The sequence below is a fragment of the Echiichthys vipera genome (assembly GCF_963691815.1).
Source record: "Echiichthys vipera genome assembly, chromosome: 10".
In the NCBI taxonomy this organism is placed as follows: domain Eukaryota; kingdom Metazoa; phylum Chordata; class Actinopteri; order Perciformes; family Trachinidae; genus Echiichthys; species Echiichthys vipera.
In genome coordinates this window covers 29,643,419-29,669,199 of record NC_139835.1, presented here as the reverse complement: position 1 = coordinate 29,669,199, position 25,781 = coordinate 29,643,419, and the positions used below count along the sequence as shown (strand labels likewise).

The following is a 25,781-nucleotide window of genomic DNA, read 5'->3' as shown; positions in this document are numbered from 1 at the left end:
TATATAAAACATTCACATATAATTCATTAAAAGAACATTAATATAAAGAACAGTAATATACCATTCATTAAACAAACATTAATATAAAAATATGCAATGCCTTTTTATATCATTCATAGGTTATAGAACATTCACATTATCAGTAATATATAAAACATTCATATCTGTAGAGAAAATGCATCGTAATCAGACAGAAAACATCATCACACTGAACATGAAACATGAAGAGAAGCAGATCTGCGATCACCTACTTTTATCTCACTGACCTTCGTCCTCTGTGGAGCTCATTAAACACCAACAGCAGCATCACTGTCGTCCCCACTGTCAGAGGACACTTCTACCAAGTTCTTGTTAACTTTTACCTGTGAAACTTTTAAGATCACTTCCTTCTTTTCGTTGACAGGAAAGCAGGAAAATGACAATTCTGTTGTTTTTTTTAAACTCTGATCTGTTCAAACAACAGGGAACGCAGCACCGCCATTGCTGGCGTGCTCGAACCTGTCGTTGACGTCCTTCAGGACTCCGCTCACAGCAGGGATGGAAAGATAGCATGTATCCATTGAAGTAGTAAAGCACAGCTGATAGCTACAAACAAGTAAAAGACACATATTAACACAACTTACCTGGAATTTTGACTTCCTTCGTTGACCGGGGCCCATGCTTGCTCCTTCTTAACTTGATCCCTGTAAAATATAAATAGGGGATGGTTCAGCTCCAGGTGCCCGCAGAACGCCACGAAGATCCTCTCCTCCATGTCTTTCCACCCAAACAACAGTACTGAGAAACTCAACGCTGATTGTCTAACTAACGTTAACTTTGACCGGTCGAGTCTAGATGGTAACCCAAGATTTGTGAAAGTGTTGCAAGGTTAAGATTAGGCATTAATCATGAATGGTTAAGGTTAGATGGTTAAACATTGAACTAGAATGGTTAAGGTTAGTAGAGGTGGTTGGGAAGCTTGTCCCGTGAGTTGCAGGTTTTCACAGATCTAGGGTTTTGATCTAGACACGACTACATTGACCCCCTCACAGTGAATTTCAACTCATTAAAGTTAATTGTAACATTTCTGTTGCCTAAAAATGTCTTGATCAGCATTCGGTGTTAACAGAAGACCAGCTGGTAACTTAAAGGAAACTTTGTTGATTTTCAACCGGCTCTGTGTATCTTACCTGGAAAAAGTCCACTAGGTGACTTGCTCATCACTCATCATCACTCATCTTCAACTGCGTCACTTAGGGTAAGGACTCGTTCCCTACCCAGAGGAAGAATCCCATTGGCTTCCTGCTGAGAGCCATGGCCTCAGATTTAGAAGTGCTGATCCTCATCCCAGCTGCTCCACACTCTGCTGCGAACCAATCCAGTGAGTGCCAAAGGTCACTGACCGACGATGCCATCAGGACCACATCATCTGCAAAAAGCGGAGAGGAGAACACCGGCGAACTGAACTGCAACCACTCCCCACCATGACTACGTCTTGATATCCTGTGAAATAAAAACACAAACAGGATTGTTAACAAAGTGCAGCCCTGGCAGAGGCCAACCCCCACCGTGAACGGTTGACAGAAACATCTACTGTTGCACAACCTTGGACACATCATCAGTGTTGTTTCCTGGGATCTCTGGGTGTTTTGGGTCTTACAACCAACACCCTCCTCAAGGCGACCCATCCGAGGCGGATCAGATCCCGGCCCGTGTCCAAGTGGCATTCTACTGCCCCCACTGCTCTCCCCTCTTCAGCCAGAGCCATCCGGAGGCTCTCTCTGCTGCCTCAACGTTGTTGCCCATCTCTCTCCTTCGGTTGGCACCTGTTATGCCCAGTGTGCCATAGACCTTGCTCAAGGAGTGACTGGCAAAACCCCGACTGCCCACCTCCACTGGCATACACCTGGTCCTCCAACCGTTCCTCTTCCTCTTCCACCAGCTCTTCGTACTTTTCCTTCTTTGTTTCATGAGCCTCCTCCATCCTCTCCTCCCAGGGAACTGTTAGCTCCAGCAAGATGAGTTGTTTTGTGGCCTCTGAGACCAAGATGATGTCAGGTCGAATTTGACTTACTGCCAAGAATCGGGACACAGTTCTTGCTTTGAGTGTAAAGAGATTGGATGGCCCTGAGAAGTGACCCCCTCACCCCATACTCTTGCAGCGACCCCCACAGTATCGTCCAGGGGACCAATCATATGCCTTCTCCAGATCCAAAAAACACATGTCGACTGGATTGGCATACTCCCAAGCCCCCTCCAGGAACTCAAATAATTAAGGTTGGGAAGTTATCTTTGCAAGAGTTAAGAGCTGATTCATTGTTCAACATCCAGGACAGACTCTGCATTGTTCCTCTTCAACCTGAAGTTCGACTATAGGTTGAACTCTCTTGTCCAGCACCTTGGAGTAGACTACCAGAAAGGCTGAGTAGTGTGGTACCCCTGTAATTGGCACAAACTCTCTGGTCCCCCTTTTTGAACAGGGGAACCGCTAACCCGGTTGACAAAGACAGCCCCTGGCCACCAAAAGTTTTCAGCAATTTTGGATGGATCTCATCTTTCCCCAGGGCTTTGCCATTGTGGAGTTGTTTGACTACCTCAGTAACTTCTGCCAGGGATATTGACCATGATCCCCCCATCAGCCTCCAGCTCTGCCTCTACAATAGAGGGTGTGTTAGTCGGATTCAGGAGTTCCTCAAACTGCTTCTTCCACCTCCCGATAACCTCCTCAGTTTAGGTCACTAGCGTCTCATCCATATTGTAAACAGCTAGGATGGTTTCTCGATTCTCCCTCCTAAGGTGCTGAACGGTTTTCCAGAAGCACCGTGGTGCCGACCAAATGTTCTTCTCTAACACCTGCTGCTTTGCCTCTGACATGGCAAAGGCTGCAGCCTTTTGGGCCTGTCTGTACCTTTAACCTCCCCTGGAGTCTTCCGGGGATAACATATCCAGATGTTCCCAGTTCACCTTCACTACATGTTTGGGTTTACCAGGTCTTTCAAGAATCTTGCCCCATCCTCTAATACAACACATCACAAGATTGTGATCTGTTGACAGCTCCACCCCTTTAATCCCCCAAGTGTCCAAAACATGCAGTCTCAGATCAGACTATACGATCACAACATCTATCATCGACCTTCGGCATAGGATGCTCTGGTACCACGTACACCACGTACGCATCCTTATGTTAGAACATGGTGTTTCTTATAGAAATACCATGACCAGAACAGAAGCTACTAAAAAATAACCGCTTGGGTTTAGAACAGGGAGGCAGATCCTCCCAATCATGCCTCTCCAGGTGTCCCCATCGTTGGCGTTGAAGTGTCCCAGCATAACTGTGGAGACCCCTACTGGTGCCCCATGCAGGACTCCATTCAGGGTCTCCAAGAAGGCAGAATACTCCAAACTGCTTTTGAGTGCATATGGACTAACAACAGTCGGAATCCCCCAACCATAGGAGGCACCCTCTTGTCCACCGGGGTAACCTTCAAGACTGTTGCGCTCAGCCAGGGGTTAGTGATTATCCCCACACCTGCCAGGCGCCTCACACCCTGTTCGTGGAGGTAAACCCTACCAGATGTAACAGGCAGCGCTCCACCTCTGGCACAAGCTCCAGCTCCTTCCCTCAAAGAAAGTTGCCCTTCCACATCTCCAGAGCCAACCTCTACTCCCCAGGTCTGGTCCATCGAGGCCCCTGACCTTTACTGCCACCTGTGTAGCATCGCACCCGACCCCAGTGGCACCTCAGATTTCAACTTAAGTACAGTACTTGAGTATAGTACCCTGTATGATACATTATTTGCTGCATGTGTGTTCTGCAGTCTGAATAAAGGTCTAAACATGTGTAGACCTCAGGTTTGGCCCCTGACTCTGTACATCAGATATCATAAAGGTCAGAGGTCACCAGCTGTAAAAACATGCAGATGATGTAATGGTGTTTGCGAGTCATGAGCTGCAGTTTGGACTCTGTGGACTGGCTGGTCTTAATGAAGGCTGAATAACAAGCTGCTCTCAGGTGACCTCATTAACTCAGCTGATCGCCTCACTCACACTGACCACACACACACACACACACACACACAACTTGGATGACAAATCTGCCCATATACCGGCGACTGAAGGTCCACTCGGGATGGCATTTGCCACCGGTGACCCTGTGTCAGCTGAATCGGGTCTGGAAAGCACGGCCTTCCTGGCCAAATGGAGCAACCAGCAGAATAATGCAATAGCCCTCGCTGACCCTCTGGATGACTTGAGGAATCAGGGGGAGAGGGTGGAAAAGCTTATAGAAGGCCATTCGACCACTCTAGTGATATTCACTGTGGTGATTTATATGATACACCGCAGAGGTGCCGTCTGTTCTCACCGGCAGGTGCTTGCGATGTATGAACGGCAACAAACCCCTAAGAGCAAGATAGAGGGCCCTAAGTTAGGCACACATGTATATGTTTTGATGATCAATGGGGCTTCCACAAAGAAAGTCCCTCTCCGTCCAGGGAATCAGGGCCTGCAGAGCTGTGTCACAGGCAGCCTCATCCTCCCGTGTTTTTTCAGACGGAGATGAAAGGGGTTGAACCAACACTTCATTGGATGTGCCCTCAGCAGACCCAAGGGACTCACTACTGAGGGTGCTGCCATCAAGCCCAGCAATGTCTGGACCATGTGACCTTGTTGGTTTGTTCATTTCTTTGTTATTTGTTATTCCATTATCATGAATGCTGTTTTCTTTCTTTTTTTAAATGTATTTATTTTTTTACCAGACACTACCATTCACAGGTTTGGACACGGTATCATGTGTGTATGTTGTTTTTCATTTCTTAGCTCTCTTAGTGTGTAAAAATGTTTGTGTGTAAAAAGTCTAATAAAATATTGTTGCAGAAAATATGTTTTCTATCATTTTATTCGTAGAATTCTTAATTTTTTTCAGATGCTTTTGTGACTGTTACCTGATCAGTGCCATGAGCTGATCAATATATTTGATTATCAGTCCCTCCGGCAGCTCAGCACCCTCTTCACCTGTACGAGCACCAGCTTCATCTTCAGTCCGTAGATCACCGGGTTCAACGTGGACTGGACCACCACAACCAGGACGGAGCTGGTGATGGAGGCGCTTCCGGGCTGCAGTCGGCGCTGCAGCAGCTCTACAGCGAAGCTGACAGAGAAGTTGATGAAGACAAGCAGGTGAGGCAGACAGGTGCGCAGCGCTTTGTTGCTGAAGGACGGCGAGCGCTGCAGACAGATGGACAGGATCCTGCCGTAGGTGAAAAGCACGAAGACGATAGGCAGGAAGAGGACAACCACGGACATTAACAGTCCGTACGTGTCGCTCAGCATCGCCTTGCCGCAGCTCAGCCTGACGAAGCTGTACATGTCGCAGTAGATCCGGTGAAGCCGTGTGTGGCAGAGCGGTAAGCGGCTGGCAAGCAGCGCAGTACCACCCACCAGAGCAGCAGGTATCAGCCAGCACAGCAGGAGCAGCACCACCACCCTGGTAGGAGACAACAATGCGGCGTACCGCAGCGGCCGGCAGATGGACAGGTAGCGGTCAAAGGCCATGGCTGACAGCAGCAGGAAGCCGGAGCCGCCCAGAGAGTACAACATGAAGGCCTGATACAGACATGGGGTCCTGGACACCTGCACAAAGCTGCTGCCTGACAGCAGGTCGGACAGAAGTTTTGGATAAACCGCAGTGCTACCTGCCAGAGAGTTCAGCAGAACCGCCGCCACGAAGGCGAACATCGGCAGACGAAGACTTGGCTGCGAACAGATGAGATAAATCACCAGAGAGTCACTGAACAACACAAAGAGATACACCAATAAAAACAAGAAGAAGAAGAGTGAACTGTGGCCAGACAGCTGCACAAAACCGTCCAGCGTCAGTGACGTCACAGAGGTCACGTTAAACTCTGCTGACGTCATGAGGAGATGGAAACAACAAGGAACTGATTCACTTCAGATCAATGAGTTCATTAAGGGAATTTACCTGTTTACACAACAACATTCATTTACAGGACATTGATATAAGGAACAATAATGTGGCATTCATATATAAAATATTAATATATCATACATTAATAAAACATTAATATAAACTTAATATCAGGAAAGTTAATATAGGCATCAAGAATATTAATGTATCATTCATGTCTTAATATAACAATATAATTTATGATTCCTTTATATCTCATTCATAAGCTATAGAACAATAATATTATAAGCCTATGAATGTGCTCATTCGTCCAGGTCATCCTTATCCTCAAAGCAATTTCAGTCAAAAACAACTGGACTGGTTGTTTGTCTAGGAAGACGTTTCACCTCTCATCCAAGAGGCTTCATCAGTTCATGTACGCATCTGACCAGGACCAGGACCAGGACCAGGACCAGGCTGGGACTGGTCCGACGCACCCACCAGCTCACAGGCCCAAAGGGAAGAGCGCAAGCACCTGAGAGGGGACCGCACAACCTGTGGCTCCCCCAGCTGGACCTTTGTGACAACTGCAGCTGCTTCCAGAAAGAAAAACAAAGTGGATGAGAGAGAAAAAGTAAACAAGAGAAACAACGTAGTCCTCCCGTATGTGTCTGGGGTATCAGAGAAACTCAGGAGGATCTTCAACAAACACTGCATCCCTGTGTTTTTCAAACCCAGTAACACACTCAGACAGAGACTAGTGCATCCCAAATCACAGAACCCCACACACCCACAAGAGCAATCTGGGTTATGCTGTTAATGCAACGAGGAATGCAAAGATCTCTACACTGGAGAAACAAAACAACCACTGCATAAACGCACGGCCCGACACAGGAGAGCCCACTCCTCAGGCCTGGACTCTGCTGCCCACTCACATCTCAAGGAGACAACAATGTCCACATCCTGGACAGAGAGGACAGATGGTTTGAAAGAGAAGGAAAAGAAGCCGTCAATGCAAAAGTAGACAAACCATCGCTAAACATGTGTGCGAGACTCAATAAAGCACTAACAAGGTCCAAACCTACTTCCCAGCAACGAATGTCCAACTAATGAAGGCACTTGGAGCACAAAGGGTTCCAGTGCATCATCGGCCTTGTTAAAGGTTAAATACCTGGATCTCACCCAGGTAGTTGGACCAGTCCCAACCTGGTCCTGGTCCTGCTCCTGGTCAAGGTCCAGTCCCAGCCTGGTCAGATGCGTACATAAACTAATGAAGCCGATGATGCTTTGGGGATTAATGTTAAGAGTAATATATGGCACTTCAATATGTTATTCATTAAAAGAACATTAATATAAAGAACATTGATATTAGAATATATGATCTGTTTATGCATCATACATCAGCTAAAGAACATTAATATCATCTAAAATATATCAAACATTCACATATAATTCATTAAAAGAACATTAATATAAAGAACAGTAATATACCATTCATTAAACAAATAATATAAAAATATGCAATGCCTTTATATATCAAACATAGGCTATAGAACATTCTTATCAGTAATATATAACATTCACATTATCAGTAATATATAAAACATTCATATCTGTAGAGAAAATGCATCGTAATCAGAAACATCATCACACTGAACATGAAACATGAAGAGAAGCAGATCTGCGATCACCTACTTTTATCTCACTGACCTTCGTCCTCTGTGGAGCTCATTAAACAACAACAGCAGCATCACTGTCGTCCCCACTGTCAGAGGACACTTCTACCAAGTTCTTGTTAACTTTTACAGAGGAGCAATCTGATGTAACACCCTTTCAAAATACTGTTTCCAGGTCCAACAACTTCCGAACCTGTGAAACTTTTAAGATCACTTCCTGCTTTTCGTTGACAGGAAAGCAGGAAAATGACAATTCTGTTGTTTTTTTTAAACTCTGATCTGTTCAAACAACAGGGAACGCAGCACAGCCATTGCCGGCGTGCTCGAACCTGTCGTTGACGTCCTTCAGGACTCGGCTCACAGCAGGGATGGAAAGATAGCATGTATCCATTGAAGTAGTAAAGCACAGCTGATAGCTACAAACAAGTAAAAGACACATATTAACACAACTTACCTGGAATTTTGACTTCCTTCGTTGACCGGGGCCCATGCTTGCTCCTTCTTAACTTGATCCCTGTAAAATATAAATAGGGGATGGTTCAGCTCCAGGTGCCCGCAGAACGCCACGAAGATCCTCTCCTCCGTGTCTTTCCACCCAAACAACAGTACTAAGAAACTCAATGCTGATTGTCTAACTAACGTTAACTTTGACCAGTCGAGTCTTGCAAGGTTAAGATTAGGCATTAATCATGAATGGTTAAGGTTAGAGGGTTAAACATTGAACTAGAATGGTTAAGGTTAGTAGAGGTGGTTGGGAAGCTTGTCCTGTGAGTTGCAGGTTTTCACAGATCTAGGGTTTTGATCTAGACACGACTACATTGACCCCCCTCACAGTTGTTTTTTTTTACTTCATTAAAGTTAATTGTAACATTTCTGTTGCCTAAAAATGTCTTGATTGGCATTCAGTGGTCACAGAAGACCAGCTGGTAACTTAAAGGAAACTTTGTTGATTTTCAACCAGCTCTGTGTATCTTACCTGGAAAAAGTCCACTGGGTGATTTGCTCATCACTCGTCATCACTCATCTTCAACTGCGTCACTTAGGGTAAAGACTCGTTCCCTACCCAGAGGAAGAATCCCATTGGCTTCCTGCTGAGAGCCATGGCCTCAGATTTAGAAGTGCTGATCCTCATCCCAGCTGCTCCACACTCTGCTGCGAACCAATCCAGTGAGTGCCGAAGGTCACTGACGGACGATGCCATCAGGACCACATCATCTGCAAAAAGCAGAGAGGAGAACACCGGCGAACTGAACTGCAACCACTCCTCACCATGACTACGTCTTGATATCCTGTCAATGAAAAACACAAACAGGATTGTTAACAAAGTGCAGCCCTGGCAGAGGCCAACCCCCACCGTGAACGGTTGACAGAAACATCTACTGTTGCACAACCTTGGACACATCATCAGTGTTGTTTCCTGGGATCTCTGGGTGTTTTGGGTCTTACAACAAACACCCTCCTCCAGACGACCCAGTCGAGGCTGATCAGATCCCGGCCCGTGTCCAAGTGGCATTCTACTGCCCCCACTGCTCTCCCCTCTTCAGCCAGAGCCATCCGGAGGCTCTCTCTGCTGTCCCCACGTTGTTGCCCATCTCTCTCCTTCAGTTGGCACCTGTTATGCCCAGTGTGCCATAGACCTTGCTCAAGGAGTGACTGGCAAAACCCCGACTGCCCACTTCCACTGGCATACACCTGGTCCTCCAACCGTTCCTCTTCCTCTTCCACCAGCTCTTCGTACTTTTCCCTCTTTGTTTCATGAGCCTCCTCCATCCTCTCCTCCCAGGGAACTGTTAGCTCCAGCAAGATGAGTTGTTTTGTGGCCTCTGAGACCAAGATGATGTCAGGTCGAATTTGACTTAAAGCAAGAACTGTGTCCCGATTCTTGGCAGTGAGTGTACAGGGAGATTGGATGGCCCTGAGAAGTGACCCCCTCACCCCATACTCTCACAGCGACCCCCACAGTATCGTCCAGGGGACCAATCATAGGCCTTCTCCAGATCCAAAAAACATATGTAGACTGGATGGACATACTCCCAAGCCCCCTCCAGGAACTCAAATGATTAAGGTTGGGAAGTTATCCTTGCAAGAGTGAAGAGCTGATCCATTGTTCAACGTCCAGGACAGACTCCGCATTGTTCCTCTTCAATCTGAGGTTCGACTATAGGTTGAACTCTCCTTTCCAGCCCCTTGGAGTAGACCTTACCATAAAGGCTGAGTAGTGTGGTACCCCTGTAATTGGTACAAACTCTCAGGTCCCCGTTTTTTAACAAGGGAACCACCAACCCGGTCAACCAAGACTACCCAAAAGTTTTCAGCAATTTTGGATGGATCTCATCTTTCCCCAGGGCTTTGCCATTGTGGAGTTGTTTGACTACCTCAGTAACTTCTGACAGGGATACTGACGATGATCCCCCATCAGCCTCCAACTCTGCCTCTACAATAGAGGGTGTGTTACTCGGATTCAGGAGTTCCTCAAACTGCTTCTTACGCTTCCCAATAACCTCCTCGGTTGAGGTCCCTAGTTTTTCTTCTCCAACACCTGCTGCTTTGCCTCTGACATGGCAAAGGCTGCAGCCTTTTGGGCCTGTCTGTACCTTTTAACCGCCCCTGGAGTCTTCCGGGATAACATATCCAGATGATCCCAGTTCACCTTCACTACATGTTTGGGCTTACCAGGTCTTTCAAGAATCTTGCCCCATCCTCTGATCCAACTCATCACAAGATTGTGATCTGTTGACAGCTCCGCCCTTTTCTTCACCCGAGTGTCCAAAACATACAGTCTCAGATCAGACTATACGATCACAACATCTATCATCGACCTTCAATAGGATGCTCTGGTACCACGTACACCACGTACGCATCCTTATGTTAGAACATGGTGTTTCTTATAGAAATACCATGACCAGAACAGAAGCTACTAAAAAATAACCGCTTGGGTTTAGAACAGGGAGGCAGATCCTCCCAATCATGCCTCTCCAGGTGTCGCCATCGTTGGCGTTGAAGTGTCCCAGCATAACTGTGGAGACCCCTACTGGTGCCCCATGCAGGACTCCATTCAGGGTCTCCAAGAAGGCAGAATACTCCAAACTGCTTTTGAGTGCATATAGACTAACAACAGTCAGAATCCCCCAACCATAGGAGGCACCCTCTTGTCCACTGGGGTAACCTTCAAGACTGTTGCGCTCAGCCAGTGGTTTGTGAGTATCCCCACACCTGCCTGGCGCCTCACACCCTGTTCGTGGAGGTAAACCCTACCAGATCTAACAGGCAGGGCTCCACCTCCGGCAAAAGCTCCAGCTCCTTCCCTCAAAGAAAGTTGATCTTCCACTTCCCAAGAGCCAACCTCCACTCCCCAGGTCTGGTCCATCGAGGCCCCTGACCTTTACTGCCACCTGTGTAGCATCGCACCCGACCCCGATGGCACCTCAGATTTGAACTTAAGTACAGTACTTGAGTAAACGTACCCTGTATGATACATTATTTGCTGTATTTGTTGTGTTCTGCAGTCTGAATAAAGGTCTAAACATGTGTAGACCCTCAGGTTTGGCCCCTGACTCTGTATATCTGTATATAAAGGTCAGAGGTCACCAGTTGTAAAAACATGCAGATGATGTAATGGTGTTTGCGAGTCATGAGCTGCAGTTTGGACTCTGTGGACTGGCTGGTCTTAATGAAGGCTGAATAACAAGCTGCTCTCAGGAGACCTCATTAACCCAGCTGATCGCCTCACTCACACTGACCCCCCCCCACACACACACACACAAAACTTGGATGACTAATCTGCCCGTATACCGGCGACAGAAGGTCCACTTGGGATGGCAGTTGCCACCGGTGACCCTGTGTCAGCTGAATGGGGTCTGGAAAGCACGGCCTTCCTGGCCCAATGTAGCAACCAGGAGAATAATGCAATAGCCCTCGCTGACCCTCTGGAGGACTTGAGGGATCAAGGGGAGAAGTGGGAAAAGTGTATAGAAGGCCAGTCGACCACTCTAGTGATTTCCAACCTGGTGATTTATATGATACACTGCTGTCTGTTCTCACCGGCACGTGCTTGTGATGTATGAACGGCAACAAACCCCTAAGAGCAAGATAGAGGGCCCTAAGTTAGGCACACATGTATATGTTTTGATGAGCAATGGGGCTTCCACAAAGAAAGTCCCTCTCCGTCCAGGAATCAGGGCCTGCAGAGCTGTGTCACAAGCAGCCTCATCCTCCCGTGTTTTTTCAGACGGAGATGAAAGGGGTTAAACCAACACTTCATTGGATGTGCCCTCAGCAGACCCAAGGGACTCACTACTGAGGGTGCTGCCATCAAGCCCAGCAATGTCTGGACCATGTGACCTTGTTGGTTTGTTCATTTCTTAGTTATTTGTTATTCCATTATCATGAATGCTGCTTTCTTTCTTGTTTTAAATGTATTTATTTTTTACCAGACAGTACCATTCACAGGTTTGGACACGGTATCATGTGTGTATGTTGTTTTTCATTTCTTAATTCTCTTAGTGTGTAAAAATGTTTGTGTGTAAAAAGTCTAATAAAACATTGTTTCGAAAAATATGTTTTCTATCATTTTATTCGTAGAATTCTTAATTTTTTTCCGGATGCTTTTGTGACTGTTACCTGATCAGTGTCATGAGCTGATCAATATATTTGATTATCAGTCCCTCCGGCAGCTCAGCACCCTCTTCACCTGTATGAGCACCAGCTTCATCTTCAGTCCGTAGATCACGGGGTTCAACGTGGACTGGACCACCACAACCAGGACGGAGCTGGTGATGGAGGCGCTTCCGGGCTGCAGTCGGCGCTGCAGCAGCTCTACAGCGAAGCTGACAGAGAAGTTGATGAAGACAAGCAGGTGAGGCAGACAGGTGCGCAGCGCTTTGTTGCTGAAGGACGGCGAGCGCTGCAGACAGATGGAGAGGATCCTGCCGTAGGTGAAAAGCACGAAGACGATAGGCAGGAAGAGGACAACCACGGACATTAGCAGTCCGTACGTGTCGCTCAGCATCGCCTTGCCGCAGCTCAGCCTGACGAAGCTGTACATGTCGCAGTAGATCCGGTGAAGCCGTGTGTGGCAGAGCGGTAAGCGGCTGGCAAGCAGCACGGCACCACCCACCAGAGCAGCAGGTATCAGCCAGCACAGCAGGAGAAGCACCACCACCCTGGTAGGAGACAACAATGCGGCGTACTGCAGAGGCTGGCAGATGGCCAGGTAGCGGTCAAAGGCCATGGCCGACAGCAGCAGGAAGCTGGAACCACCCAGAGAGTTCAACATGAAGGCCTGATACAGACATGTGGACCGGGACACCTGCACAAAGCTGCTGCCCAACAGCAGGTCGGACAGAAGTTTGGGATAAACCAATGTGGTGCCTGCCAGAGAGTTCAGCAGAACCGCCGCCACAAAGGCGAACATCGGCTGACGAAGACTTGGCTGCGAACAGATGAGATAAATCACCAGAGAGTCACTGAACAACACAAAGAGATACACCAATAAAAACAAGAAGAAGAAGAGTGAACTGTGGCCAGACAGCTGCACAAAACCGTCCAGCGTCAGTGACGTCACAGAGGTCACGTTAAACTCTGCTGACGTCATGAGGAGACAAAAACAACAAGGAACTGATTCACTTCAGATCAATGAGTACATGAAGGGAATTTACCTGTTTACACAACAACATTCATTTACAGGACATTGATATAAGGAACAATAATGTGGCATTCATATGTAAAATATTAATATATCATACATTAATAAAACATTAATTTAAACTTAATATCAGGAAAGTTAATATAGGCATCAATAATATTAATATATCATTCATGTGTCAACATAACAATATAATTTATGATTCCTTTATATCTCATTCATAAGCTATAGAACAATAATATTATAAGCCTGTGAATGTCCTCATACGTCCAGGTCATCCTTATCCTCAAAGCAATTTCAGTCAAAAACAACTGGACTGGTTGTTTGTCTAGGAAGACGTTTCACCTCTCATCCAAGAGGCTTCATCAGTTCATCTACGCATCTGACCAGGACCAGGACCAGGCTGGGACTAGTCCGACGCACCCACCAGCTCACAGGCCCAAGGGGAAGAACGCAAGCACCTGAGAGGGGACCGCAAAACCTGTGGCTCCCCCAGCTGGACCTTTGTGAAAACTGCAGCTGCTTCCAGAAAGAAAAACAAAGTGGTTGAGAGAGAAAAAGAAAACAGGAGAAACAACGTAGTCCTCCCGTATGTGGCTGGGGTATCAGAGAAACTCAGGAGGATCTTCAACAAACACTGCATCCCTGTGTGTTTCAAACCCAGTAACACACTCAGACAGAGACTAGTACATCCCAAATCACAGAACACCACACACCCACAAGAGCAATCTGGGTTATGCTGTTAATGCAACGAGGAATGCAAAGATCTCTACACTGGAGAAACAAAACAAACACTGCATAAACGCACGGCCCGACACAGGAGAGCTCACTCCTCAGGCCTGGACTCTGCTGCCCACTCACATCTCAAGGAGACAACAATGTCCACATCCTGGACAGAGAGGACAGATGGTTTGAAAGAGAAGGGAAAGAAGCCGTCAATGCAAAAGTAGACAAACCATCGCTAAACATGTGTGCGAGACTCAATAAAGCACTAACAAGGTCCAAACCTACTTCCCACCAACGAATGTCCAACTAATGAAGGCACTTGGAGCACAAAGGGTTCCAGTGCATCATCGGCCTTGTTAAAGGTTAAATACCTGGATCTCAACCAGTTAGTTGGACCAGTCCCAACCTGGTCCTGGTCCTGGTCCTGCTCCTGGTCAAGGTCCAGTCCCAGCCTGGTCAGATGCGTACATGAACTGATGAAGCCGATGATGCTTTGGGGATTAATGTTAAGAGTAATATATGGCACTTCAATATGTTATTCATTAAAAGAACATTAATATAAAGAACATTGATATTAGAATATATGATCCGTTTATGCATCATACATCAGCTAAAGAACATTAATATTATCTAAAATATATAAAACATTCACATATAATTCATTAAAAGAACATTAATATAAAGAACAGTAATATACCATTCATTAAACAAATATTAATATAAAAATATACAATGCCTTTTTATATCATTCATAGGTTATAGAACATTCACATTATCAGTAATATATAAAACATTCATATCTGTAGAGAAAATGCATCGTAATCAGACAGAAACATCATCACACTGAACATGAAACATGAAGAGAAACAGATCTGCGATCACCTACTTTTATCTCACTGACCTTCGTCCTCTGTGGAGCTCATTAAACAACAACAACAGCATCACTGTCGTCCCCACTGTCAGAGGACACTTCTACCAAGTTCTTGTTAACTTTTACAGAGGAGCAATCTGATGTAACACCCATTCAAAATACTGTTTCCAGGTCCAACAACTTCCGAACCTGTGAAACTTTTAAGATCACTTCCTTCTTTTCGTTGACAGGAAAGCAGGAAAATGACAATTCTGTTGTTTTTTTTAAACTCTGATCTGTTCAAACAACAGGGAACGCAGCACCGCTATTGCCCGCGTGCTCGAACCTGTCGTTGACGTCGTTCAGGACTCTGCTCACAGCAGGGATGGAATGATAGCATGTATCCATTGAAGTTGTAAAGCACAGCTGATAGCTACAAACAAGTAAAAGACACATATTAACACAACTTACCTGGAATTTTGACTTCCTTCGTTGACCGGGGCCCATGGTTGCTCCTTCTTAACTTGATCCCTGTAAAATATAATAGGGGATGGTTCAGCTCCAGGTGCCCGCAGAACGCCACGAAGATCCTCTCCTCCGTGTCTTTCCACCCAAACAACAGTACTAAGAAACTCAACGCTGATTGTCTAACTAACGTTAACTTTGACCGGTCGAGTCTAGATGGTAACCCAAGATTTGTGAAAGTCTTGCAAGGTTAAGATTAGGCATTAATCATGAATGGTTAAGGTTAGAGGGTTAAACATTGAACTAGAATGGTTAAGGTTAGTAGAGGTGGTTGGGAAGCTTGTCCCGTGAGTTGCAGGTTTTCACAAATCTAGGGTTTTGATCTAGACACGACTACATTGACCTCCTCACAGTGAATTTCAACTCATTTAAGTTAATTGTAACATTTCTGTTGCCTAAAAATGTCTTGATCAGCATTCAGTGTTAACAAAAGACCAGCTGGTAACTTAAAGGAAACTTTGTTGATTTTCAACCGGCTCTGTGTATCTTACCTGGAAAAAGTCCACTAGGTGATTTGCTCATCACTCGTCATCACTCATCTTCAACTGCGTCACTTAGGGTAAGGACTCGTTCCCTACCCAGGGTAAGAATCCCATTGGCTTCCTGCAGAGAGCCATGGCCTCAGATTTAGAAGTGCTGATCCTCATCCCAGCTGCTCCACACTCTGCTGCGAACCAATCCAGTGAGTGCCAAAGGTCACTGACCGACGACGCCATAAGGACCACATCATCTGCAAAAAGCGGAGAGGAGAACACCGGCGAACTGAACTGCAACCACTCCCCACCATGACTACGTCTTGATATCCTGTGAATGAAAAACACAAACAGGATTGTTGACAAAGTGCAGCCCTGGCAGAGGCCAACCCCTACCGTGAACGGTTGACAGAAACATCTACTGTTGCACAACCTTGGACACATCATCAGTGTTGTTGCCTGGGATCTCTGGGTGTTTTGGGTCTTACAACAAACACCCTCCTCCAGGCGACCCAGCAGAGGCGGATCAGATCCCGGCCTGTGTCCAAGTGGCATTCTACTGCCCCCACTGCTCTCCCCTCTTCAGCCAGAGCCATCCGGAGGCTCTCTCTGCTGTCCCCACGTTGTTGCCCATCTCTCTCCTTCGGTTGGCACCTGTTATGCCCAGTGTGCCATAGACCTTGCTCAAGGAGTGACTGGCAAAACCCAGACTGCCCACCTCCACTGGCATACACCTGGTCCTCCAACCATTCCTCTTCCTCTTCCACCAGCTCTTCGTACTTTTCCCTCTTTGTTTCATGAGCCTCCTCCATCCTCTCCTCCCAGGGAACTGTTAGCTCCAGCAAGATGAGTATTTTTGTGGCCTCTGAGACCAAGATGATGTCAGGTCGAATTTGACTTACTGCCAAGAATCGGGACACAGTTCTTGCTTTGAGTGTAAAGAGATTGGATGGCCCTGAGAAGTGACCCCCTCACCCCATGCTCTCGCAGCGACTCCTACAGTATTGTCCGGGGCACCGGTCATATCCCTTCTCCAGATCCACAAACCACACGTAGACTGGATAGGCATACTCCCAAGCCCCCTCCAGAAACTCGAAGGTTTAAGGTTGGGAAGTTATCCTTGCAAGAGTGAAGAGCTGATCCATTGTTCAACCTCAAGGACAGACTCCGCATTGTTCCTCTTCAATCTGAGGTTCGACTATAGGTTGAACTCTCCTTTCCAGCCCCTTGGAGTAGACGTTACCAGAAAGGCTGAGTAGTGTGGTACCCCTGTAATTGGCACAAACTCTCAGGTCCCCGTTTTTTAACAAGGGAACCACCAACCCGGTTGACAAAGACAGCCCCTGGTCACCAAAAGTTTTCAGCAATTTTGGATGGATCTCATCAATCCCCAGGGCTTTGCCATTGAGGAGTTGTTTGACTACTTCAGTGACTTCTGCCAGGGATACCGAGGATGATCCCCCATCAGCCTCCAGCTCTGCCTCTACAATAGGGGGTGTGTTAGTCGGATTCAGGAGTTCCTCAAACTGCTTCTTCCACTTCCCAATAACCTCCTCGGTTGAGGTCACTAGTTTTACCTCTCTGCAGCTGCAGCCTTTTGGGCCTGTCTGTATCTTTTAACCTCCCCTGGAGATTTCCGGGATAACATATCCGGATGTTCCCAGTTCACCTTCACTACATGTTTGGGCTTACCAGGTCTTTCAAGAATCTTGCCCCATCCTCTAATCCAACTCATCACCAGATTGTGATCCGTTGACAGCTCCACCCCTTTAATCCCCCAAGTGTCCAAAACATGCAGTCTCAGATCAGACTATACGATCACAACATCTATCATCGACCTTCAATAGGATGCTCTGGTACCACGTACACCACGTACGCATCCCTATGTTGGAACATGGTGTTTGTTATGGAAAATCAATGACCAGAACAGAAGCTACTAAAAAATAACCGCTTGGGTTTAGAACAGGGAGGCAGATCCTCCCAATCATGCCTCTCCAGGTGTCCCCATCTTTGGCGTTGAAGTGTCCCAGCATAACTGTGGAGACCCCTACTGGTGCCCCATGCAGGACTCCATTCAGGGTCTTTAAGAAGGCAGAATACTCCAAACTGCTTTTGAGTGCATATGGACTAACAACAGTCAGAATCCCCCAACCATAGGAGGCACCCTCTTGTCCACCGGGGTAACCTTCAAGACTGTTGCGCTCAGCAAGGGGTTAGTGATTATCCCCCTGCCTGGCGCCTCACACCCTGTTTGTGGAGGTAAACCCTACCAGATGTAACAGGCAGCGCTCCACCTCCGGCACAAGCTCCAGCTCCTTCCCTCAAAGAAAGCTGACCTTCCACATCCCCAGAGCCAACATCTACTCCCCAGGTCTGGTCCATCGAGGCCCCTGACCTTTACTGCCACCTGTGTAGCATCGCACCCGACCCCGATGGCACCTCAGATTTGAACTTAAGTACAGTACTTGAGTATAGTACCCTGTATGATACATTATTTGCTGCATTTGTTGTGTTCTGCAGTCTGAATAAAGGTCTAAACATGTGTAGACCCTCAGGTTTGGCCCCTAACTACTCTGTATATCTGTATATAAAGTTCAGAGGTCACCAGCTGTAAAAATATGCAGATGATGTAATGGTGTTTGCGAGTCATGAGCTGCAGTTTGGACTCTGTTGACTTGCTGGTCTTAATGAAGGCTGAATAACAAGCTGCTCTCAGGAGACCTCATTAACACAGCTGATCGCCTCACTCACACTGACCCCCCCCACACACACACACACACACAAAATTTGGATGACAAATCTGCCCGTATACCGGCGACAGAAGGTCCACTTGGGATGGCATTTGCCACCGGTGACCCTGTGTCAGCTGAATCGGGTCTGGAAAGCACGGCCTTCCTGGCCAAATGGAGCAACCAGGAGAATTATGCAATAGCCCTCGCTGACCCTCTGGAGGACTTGAGGGATCAGGGGGAGAGTTGGGAAAAGTGTATAGAAGGCCATTCAACCACTAGTGATTTCCACCCTGGTGATTTATATGATATACTACAGAGGTGCCGTCTGTTCTCACCGGCACGTGCTTGTGATGTATGAACAGCAACAAACCCCTAAGAGCAAGATAGAGGGCCCTAAGTTAGGCACACATGTATATGTTTTGATGATCAATGGGGCTTCCACAAAGAAAGTCCCTCTCCGTCCAGGAAATCAGGGCCTGCAGAGCTGTGTCACAGGCAGCCTCATCCTCCCGTGTTTTTTTAGACGGAGATGAAAGGGGTTAAACCAACACTTCATTGGATGTGCCCTCAGCAGACCCAGGGGACTCACTACTGAGGGTGCTGCCATCAAGCCCAGCAATGTCTGGACCATGTGACCATGTTAGTTTGTTCATTTCTTTGTTATTCCATTATCATGAATGCCGTTTTCTTTCTTTTTTTAAATGTATTTATTTTTTACCAGACAGTACCATTCACAGGTTTGGACACGCTTTCATGTGTTTATGTTGTTTTTCATTTCTTAATTCTCTTAGTGTGTAAAAATGTTTGTGTGTAAAAAGTCTAATAAAATATTGTTGCAGAAAATATGTTTTCTATCATTTTATTCGTAGAATTCTTAATTTTTTTCGGATGCTTTTGTGACTGTTACCTGATCAGTGTCATGAGCTGATCAATATATTTGATTATCAGTCCCTCCGGCAGCTCAGCACCCTCTTCACCTGTACGAGCACCAGCTTCATCTTCAGTCCGTAGATCACCGGGTTCAACGTGGACTGGACCACCACAACCAGGACGGAGCTGGTGACGGAGAGGCTACCGGGCTGCAGCCGGCGCTGCAGCAGCTCTACAGTGATGCCGATGGAGTAGTTGGTGAAGACAATCAGGTGAGGCAGACAGGTGTGCAGCGCTTTGTTGCTGAAGGACGGTGAGCGCTGCAGACAGATGGAGAGGATCCTGCCGTAGGTGAAAAGCACAAAGGCGATGGGCAGGAAGAGGACAATCACGGAGCTTAGCAGTCCGTACATGTCAGTCAGCATCGCCTTGCCGCAGCTCAGGCTGACGAAGCTGTATATGTCGCAGGAGATCCTGTGGAATCGCATGTGGCAGAGCGGTAAGCGGGTGGCAAGCAGCGTCGCACCGCTCACCAGAGCAGCAGGTATCAGCCAGCACAGCAGGAGCAGCACCACCACCCTGGAAGGAGACAACAATGCGGCGTACCGCAGAGGCTGGCAGATGGACAGGTAGCGGTCAAAGGCCATGGCCGACAGCAGCAGGAAGCCGGAGCCGCCCAGAGAGTTCAACATGAAGGCCTGAAACAGACATGTGGACCGGGACACCTGCACAAAGCTGCTGCCTGACAGCAGGTCGGACAGAAGTTTGGGATAAAACGCAGTGCTGCCTGCGAGAGAGTTCAGCAGAACCGCCGCCACGAAGGCGAACATCGGCTGACGAAGACTTGGCTGCGAACAGATGAGATAAACCACCAGAGAGTCACTGAACAACACAAAGAGATACACCAATAAAAACAAGAAGAAGAAGAGTGAACTGTGGCCAGACAGCTGCACAAAACCGTCCAGCGTCAGTGACGTCACAGAGGTCACGTTAAACTCTGCTGATGTCATGAGGAGATGGAAACAACAAGGAACTGATTCACTTCAGATCAATGAGTTCATTAAGGGAATTTACCTGTTTACACAACAACATTCATTTACAGGACATTGATATAAGGAACAATAATGTGTATTTACTTTGTTAGGTAACGTTAATACAGGCCTAAAGAATATTCACATATAATTGATTTATAGAACAGCGATATAAAGAACATGACTGTAATCCATATAAATAAAATTAACAATATTAAATTACACTAAACACATGATTATGTCTTTAGTGTATAGAGCATTAATATAAAGAACAGTAATATAGACCTAGAGAACATTAATGTATTATTAATGTAAAGAACATGAATCTGTTATTCATATAAATAAAACTAACAATATTAATTGACATAACCTTATTTAAAAAAACTAATTAATTCATAGAGCATGAATGGATAATATATTAAAAGAACATTAGCATAAAGAAAATGTATATAGGTCTAAAGAACATTAATATAACATTCATGAATATATGGACATTAGTATAATTAACATTAATATAAATAATATGAATGAAGACCTTAAGAACAGTCAGTATTTCATTCCTTCATATAACATTAATATAAAGAAAATGAATATATAATTCATTAAAAGAACACCAATACAGACCTAAAGAACATTAAAATAACATTCATGTATGAAACATTGGTATAAAGAACATTAAAATAACATTCATGTATAAAACATGAGTATAAAGAACATTAAAATAACATTCATGTATGAAACATGAGTATAAAGAACATTAAAATAACATTCATGTATGAAACATTAGTATAAAGAACATTAAAATAACATTCATGTATGAAACATTGGTATAAAGAACATTAAAATAACATTCATGTATGAAACATTGGTATAAAGAACATTAAAATAACATTCATGTATGAAACATGAGTATAAAGAACATTAAAATAACATTCATGTATGAAACATTGGTATAAAGAACATTAATATATAATTAGTATAAAGAACATTAATATATAATTAGTTTAAAGAACATTGATATATAATTAGTTTAAAGAACATTAATATATAATTAGTTTAAAGAACATTAATATATAATTAGTTTAAAGAACATTAATATATAATTAGTTTAAAGAACATTGATATATAATTAGTTTAAAGAACATTAATATATAATTAGTTTAAAGAACATTAACTATATAATTAGTTTAAAGAACATTGATATATAATTAGTTTAAAGAACATTGATATATAATTAGTTTAAAGAACATTTATATATAATTAGTTTAAAGAACATTGATATATAATTAGTTTAAAGAACATTAATATATAATTAGTTTAAAGAACATTGATATATAATTAGTTTAAAGAACATTTATATATAATTAGTTTAAAGAACATTGATATATAATTAGTTTAAAGAACATTAATATATAATTAGTTTAAAGAACATTTACTATATCATTCATTAAAATAACATTAATATTTCATTCATGTTCATAGCATTGATATGAAGAACATTAAAATAACATTAATTAAAAGAACATTAATATGATTATTAATAAAGGCCTGAAAAATCAAGAATTAATACAGTTTATCATGTTTAAAACATTGGTTTAAAGAACATTATTATAAAAATATAATATATGATTCCTTTATATATCATTCATAGCCTATAGAACATTCACATTATCAGTAATATATAAAACATTCATATCTGTAGAGAAAATGCATCGTAATCAGACAGAAACATCATCACACTGAACATGAAACATGAAGAGAAGCAGATCTGCGATCACCTACTTTTATCTCACTGACCTTCGTCCTCTGTGGAGCTCATTAAACAACAACAACAGCATCACTGTCGTCCCCACTGTCAGAGGACACTTCTACCAAGTTCTTGTTAACTTTTACAGAGGAGCAATCTGACGTAACACCCTTTCAAAATACTGTTTCCACGTCCAAATGCTCTGTTGATCAAAACAAACAACTGCTGAAAAAGTGTAACTTTAAAAAATCATGTCTTTTTTTCAGTTAGGCACCTTTTCATCAAAAGGAAAGAGGTGAAATGACAATTAGGTTGTTTTGTAAACTCTGATATGGTCAAACTACGCGGAACACCGCATTGTACAAATACAAGGGGCTTGGACCGGCTCTCATCTCTCATCTCATCTTCAAACCGTTTATCCGGGGTTGGGTCGTGGGGGCAGCAGCTTTAGCAGGGGACCCCAAACTTCCCTTTCCCGGGCCACATTAACCAGCTCTAACTGGGGGATCCTGAGGCGTTCCCAGGCCAGTGTGGAGATCTAATCTCTCCACCTGGTCCTGGGTCTTCCCCGAGGCCTCCTCCCAGCTGGACGTGCCTGGAACACCTCCCTAGGGAGGCGCCCAGGGTTCATCCTTACCAGATGATCCTGAACCACCTCAACTGGCTCCTTTCAACACAAAGGAGCAGCGGCTCTACTCCGAGTTCCTCACTGATGCTGAACTTCTCCCCCTCTCTCTAAGGGAGACTCCAGACCCCCTCCTGGGGAAACACATTTCAGACGCTTGGACCTGGACCTGGTTCTTTGGGTCCTGACCCAGCTTTCATGACCACAGGTGAGGGTAGGAACCAGGACTGAGCGGTAGATCCAGAGCTTTGCCTTCCTCAGCTCTCTTTTCGTCACAACGGTGCAGTAGAGCGACTGCAACACCGCCCCCGCTGCTCCGATTCTCCGGCCAAACTCACGCTCCATCGCCCCTTCACTGGTGAATATGATCCCGAGGTCCTTGAACTCCTTCATTTGGGGTAAGGACTCATTCGGTACCTGGAATAAGCAATCCACCGGTTTTCTGCTGAGAGCCATGGCCTCAGATTTAGAGGTGCTGATCCTAATCCCTGGCTCCAGACAGGCTCCACACTATCCTCCAGGCAGGTTCTCTTTTCCTCTTCATCATGAAGTCTTTGTGAACCATTCTTAGCCCTTCCCCTCGCCTAAAACCACTCTGCCGTGAGAGACCACACTAGGAGCACCGGGCTCAAACACCCTAAGGTTCACAGGGACACACAAACCTCTCCACCACGATAAGGTGATGGTTCCCGGAGTCTTTCGTCAAAGTCAAATCGTGCCAAACTCTAGGCTTCAAAATGCGAACCCACAAACCAATGGATGATGTCAGGGTCGCTACATCCACTTCTTTTATACATTGATGGTTCACGTTGCACTTTGTTAAGCACCAAACATTGTAAACAAATGTATCACGATTGAAACGGCCAATCTCATTCTGTGTATTGGACAGAATATCCAAGTGAAACTCGCCAAAAAGTTCTTGATGTCTGAAATAATGAAGCGACACAAAATCTTATGGATTTAAAAGTAGTCATCATTCATTAATCATTACTGTGTTTTGGTCCACACACTTTGCTCACGTTAAGTGAACTGGTCAAAAGTGCAGCTGGAGGCACACATTTTCAGGAGTTCCCTCGTTCCCCATCTGAGATTTCACACCATCCTGACCTCATTCATTCATTCATTCATTCATCTTCAACCGCTTATCCCGGGGTCGGGGTCGCGGGGGTGCTGGAGCCGATCCCAGCTGACATCGGGCGTGAGGCGGGGTACACCCTGGACAGGACGCCAGTCTATCACAGGGCACATAGAGACGTACAGAGACAGACAACCATTCACACCTACGGGTGATTTAGAGTCATCAATTAACCTAACACCTGCATGTCTTTGGACTGTGGGAGGAAACCGGAGAACCCGGAGAAAACCCACGCAGACACGGGGAGAACATGCAAACTCCGCACAGAAAGGCCGAGGTCGGGATGCGAACCTGTGACCTTCTTGCTGTGAGGCGACAGTGCTAACCACTACACCACCGTGTAGCCCACCATCCTGACCTACTTAACAGAATTTGTGTGTAAAAGCACCCTACAACATTGTTACAATACATTACGATAATTAAAAGGAAAAGTTCTGACGTACATGCACCTCAGATTTGTACTTCCAGTGAAATTCCGGTGCAAAACCATCCCATGGTCTTTTGTATACATCAAATAAGCCATAGAGACATTTTTTTTCATTGATCCACTATCAACTGCGAAACCCCGGAGAGTCGCTAACAGCCGGACGTGGCTAACAGTGATTAGCTCGGGGCAGCACGGTGAAGGCATTCAAAGGTCTTTTTTAACCACTAATGCTGCTGAAAATAACATCAAACCTCTGCAGCAGCATGAGAAGAGTCCCTACACACACATCAAAGCAGCATCAGCGTAGTTAGTGAAGCCAGAGTTTATTAAAGAGTGTTTTAAAGACTTACCTACTGGCCCCTGTACCAGCTCCTCTCATAGTAAAGTCCATTCAAGCCGATTACCAAAGGAAGGAGCCCATTGGTGCTTTATTTAGGAATCGGTCGCCCTTCCTATTTGTTCTGGGGACATGAGAAAAGTGTCCAGTACGGTTGATGGGGAATCCTCCAGAGCAGTCACACAGCGTGTTGCTGTATTCAATGATTCCAGGCCACGAAGAAAAGTGTCCCTACACAGAAAACAAAGCACCAACAATGTAATTAGTGAACCCAGAGTTTATTAAAAGAGTGTTTAAAAGACTTACCTACTGGCCCCTGTACCAGCTCCTCTCATAGTAAAGTCCCACAGTACCCACAGAATGCTCCACCTCCTCCGCAGGCTGTTCTCCCATCCTCCGACCCCTTTCATCCTGTTCCTGCAGCTCTTCCTTGGTGTATTCTGGCTGTTTAATCCTGCCGTCCAGTAATGCTTGGACACTAACACAACACACTGACCTATAGTGAGCTAATGCTGCCTCTACCTGCAGCCCCTTCAGGCAACAGATGTCCCCACCCCCGTGCCCCAGCACGCTTCACGGCTAAAGTCTAATTCGTTTGACCAGTGTGAGTGCACACACGCTTGCTGGCCAGTTTGGGAGAGGTGGGCTTTTGTAAAGCACGTTTGCACATGTACGAACACGAGCAGGAGCACGAGACCTACGGCGGTTCTGACGTCATTTTCTGTGCGCCTGTTGGGCAAGTTAAGTTACCAGCTAACACTAGATTTGTTAGCGGCGGCGACCACCTGACGCTGATCCAGATATTTTAGGCGACCAAAATGTTACAATCAACTGTTTAAGTAAAAAACTAAGGGCGCACTCCCACTGTCCATCCGTACCGTGCCCAAACACGTTCCATAGCTAAAGTCTGGTTCCTTTGACCAGTGTGAGTGCAACCGTACCGCGCCTAGTTGCGGCACGCTTGCCGTCCATGGCCGGTTTGGGAGTGGTGGGCTTTAGTAAAGCACGTTTGCACATGTACGAGCACGAGCGTGCGCACGTGTACGAGCACGAGGCCTACGGCGGTTCTGAGGTCATTTCCTGTGCGCCTGTTGGGACG

The 25,781-nt window shown here is 45.5% G+C and overlaps 3 protein-coding genes across 3 annotated transcripts; all 3 read right to left on the bottom strand.

Moving 5' to 3' along the window:
• Positions 1–4,959: 4,959 nt before the first annotated feature.
• On the bottom strand, positions 4,960–8,050 carry LOC310952488 (olfactory receptor 6N2-like; the record flags this gene model as incomplete). Its single annotated transcript, XM_083921106.1, has 2 exons — positions 4,960–5,733; positions 8,015–8,050. The coding sequence occupies 2 exons, from the start codon at positions 8,048–8,050 to the stop codon at positions 4,960–4,962; spliced, it is 810 nt and encodes a 269-aa protein (XP_083777232.1).
• Positions 8,051–12,217: 4,167 nt separating this feature from the next.
• On the bottom strand, positions 12,218–13,153 carry LOC310952486 (olfactory receptor 10AG1-like; the record flags this gene model as incomplete). Its single annotated transcript, XM_083921104.1, has 1 exon — positions 12,218–13,153. One exon carries the CDS (start codon positions 13,151–13,153, stop codon positions 12,218–12,220), a length of 936 nt encoding a protein of 311 aa, XP_083777230.1.
• Positions 13,154–19,454: 6,301 nt separating this feature from the next.
• LOC310952485 (olfactory receptor 6N2-like) lies at positions 19,455–20,210 on the bottom strand (the record flags this gene model as incomplete). Its single annotated transcript, XM_083921103.1, has 1 exon — positions 19,455–20,210. The coding sequence occupies one exon, from the start codon at positions 20,208–20,210 to the stop codon at positions 19,455–19,457; it is 756 nt and encodes a 251-aa protein (XP_083777229.1).
• Between the last annotated feature and the right edge of the window lie 5,571 nt (positions 20,211–25,781).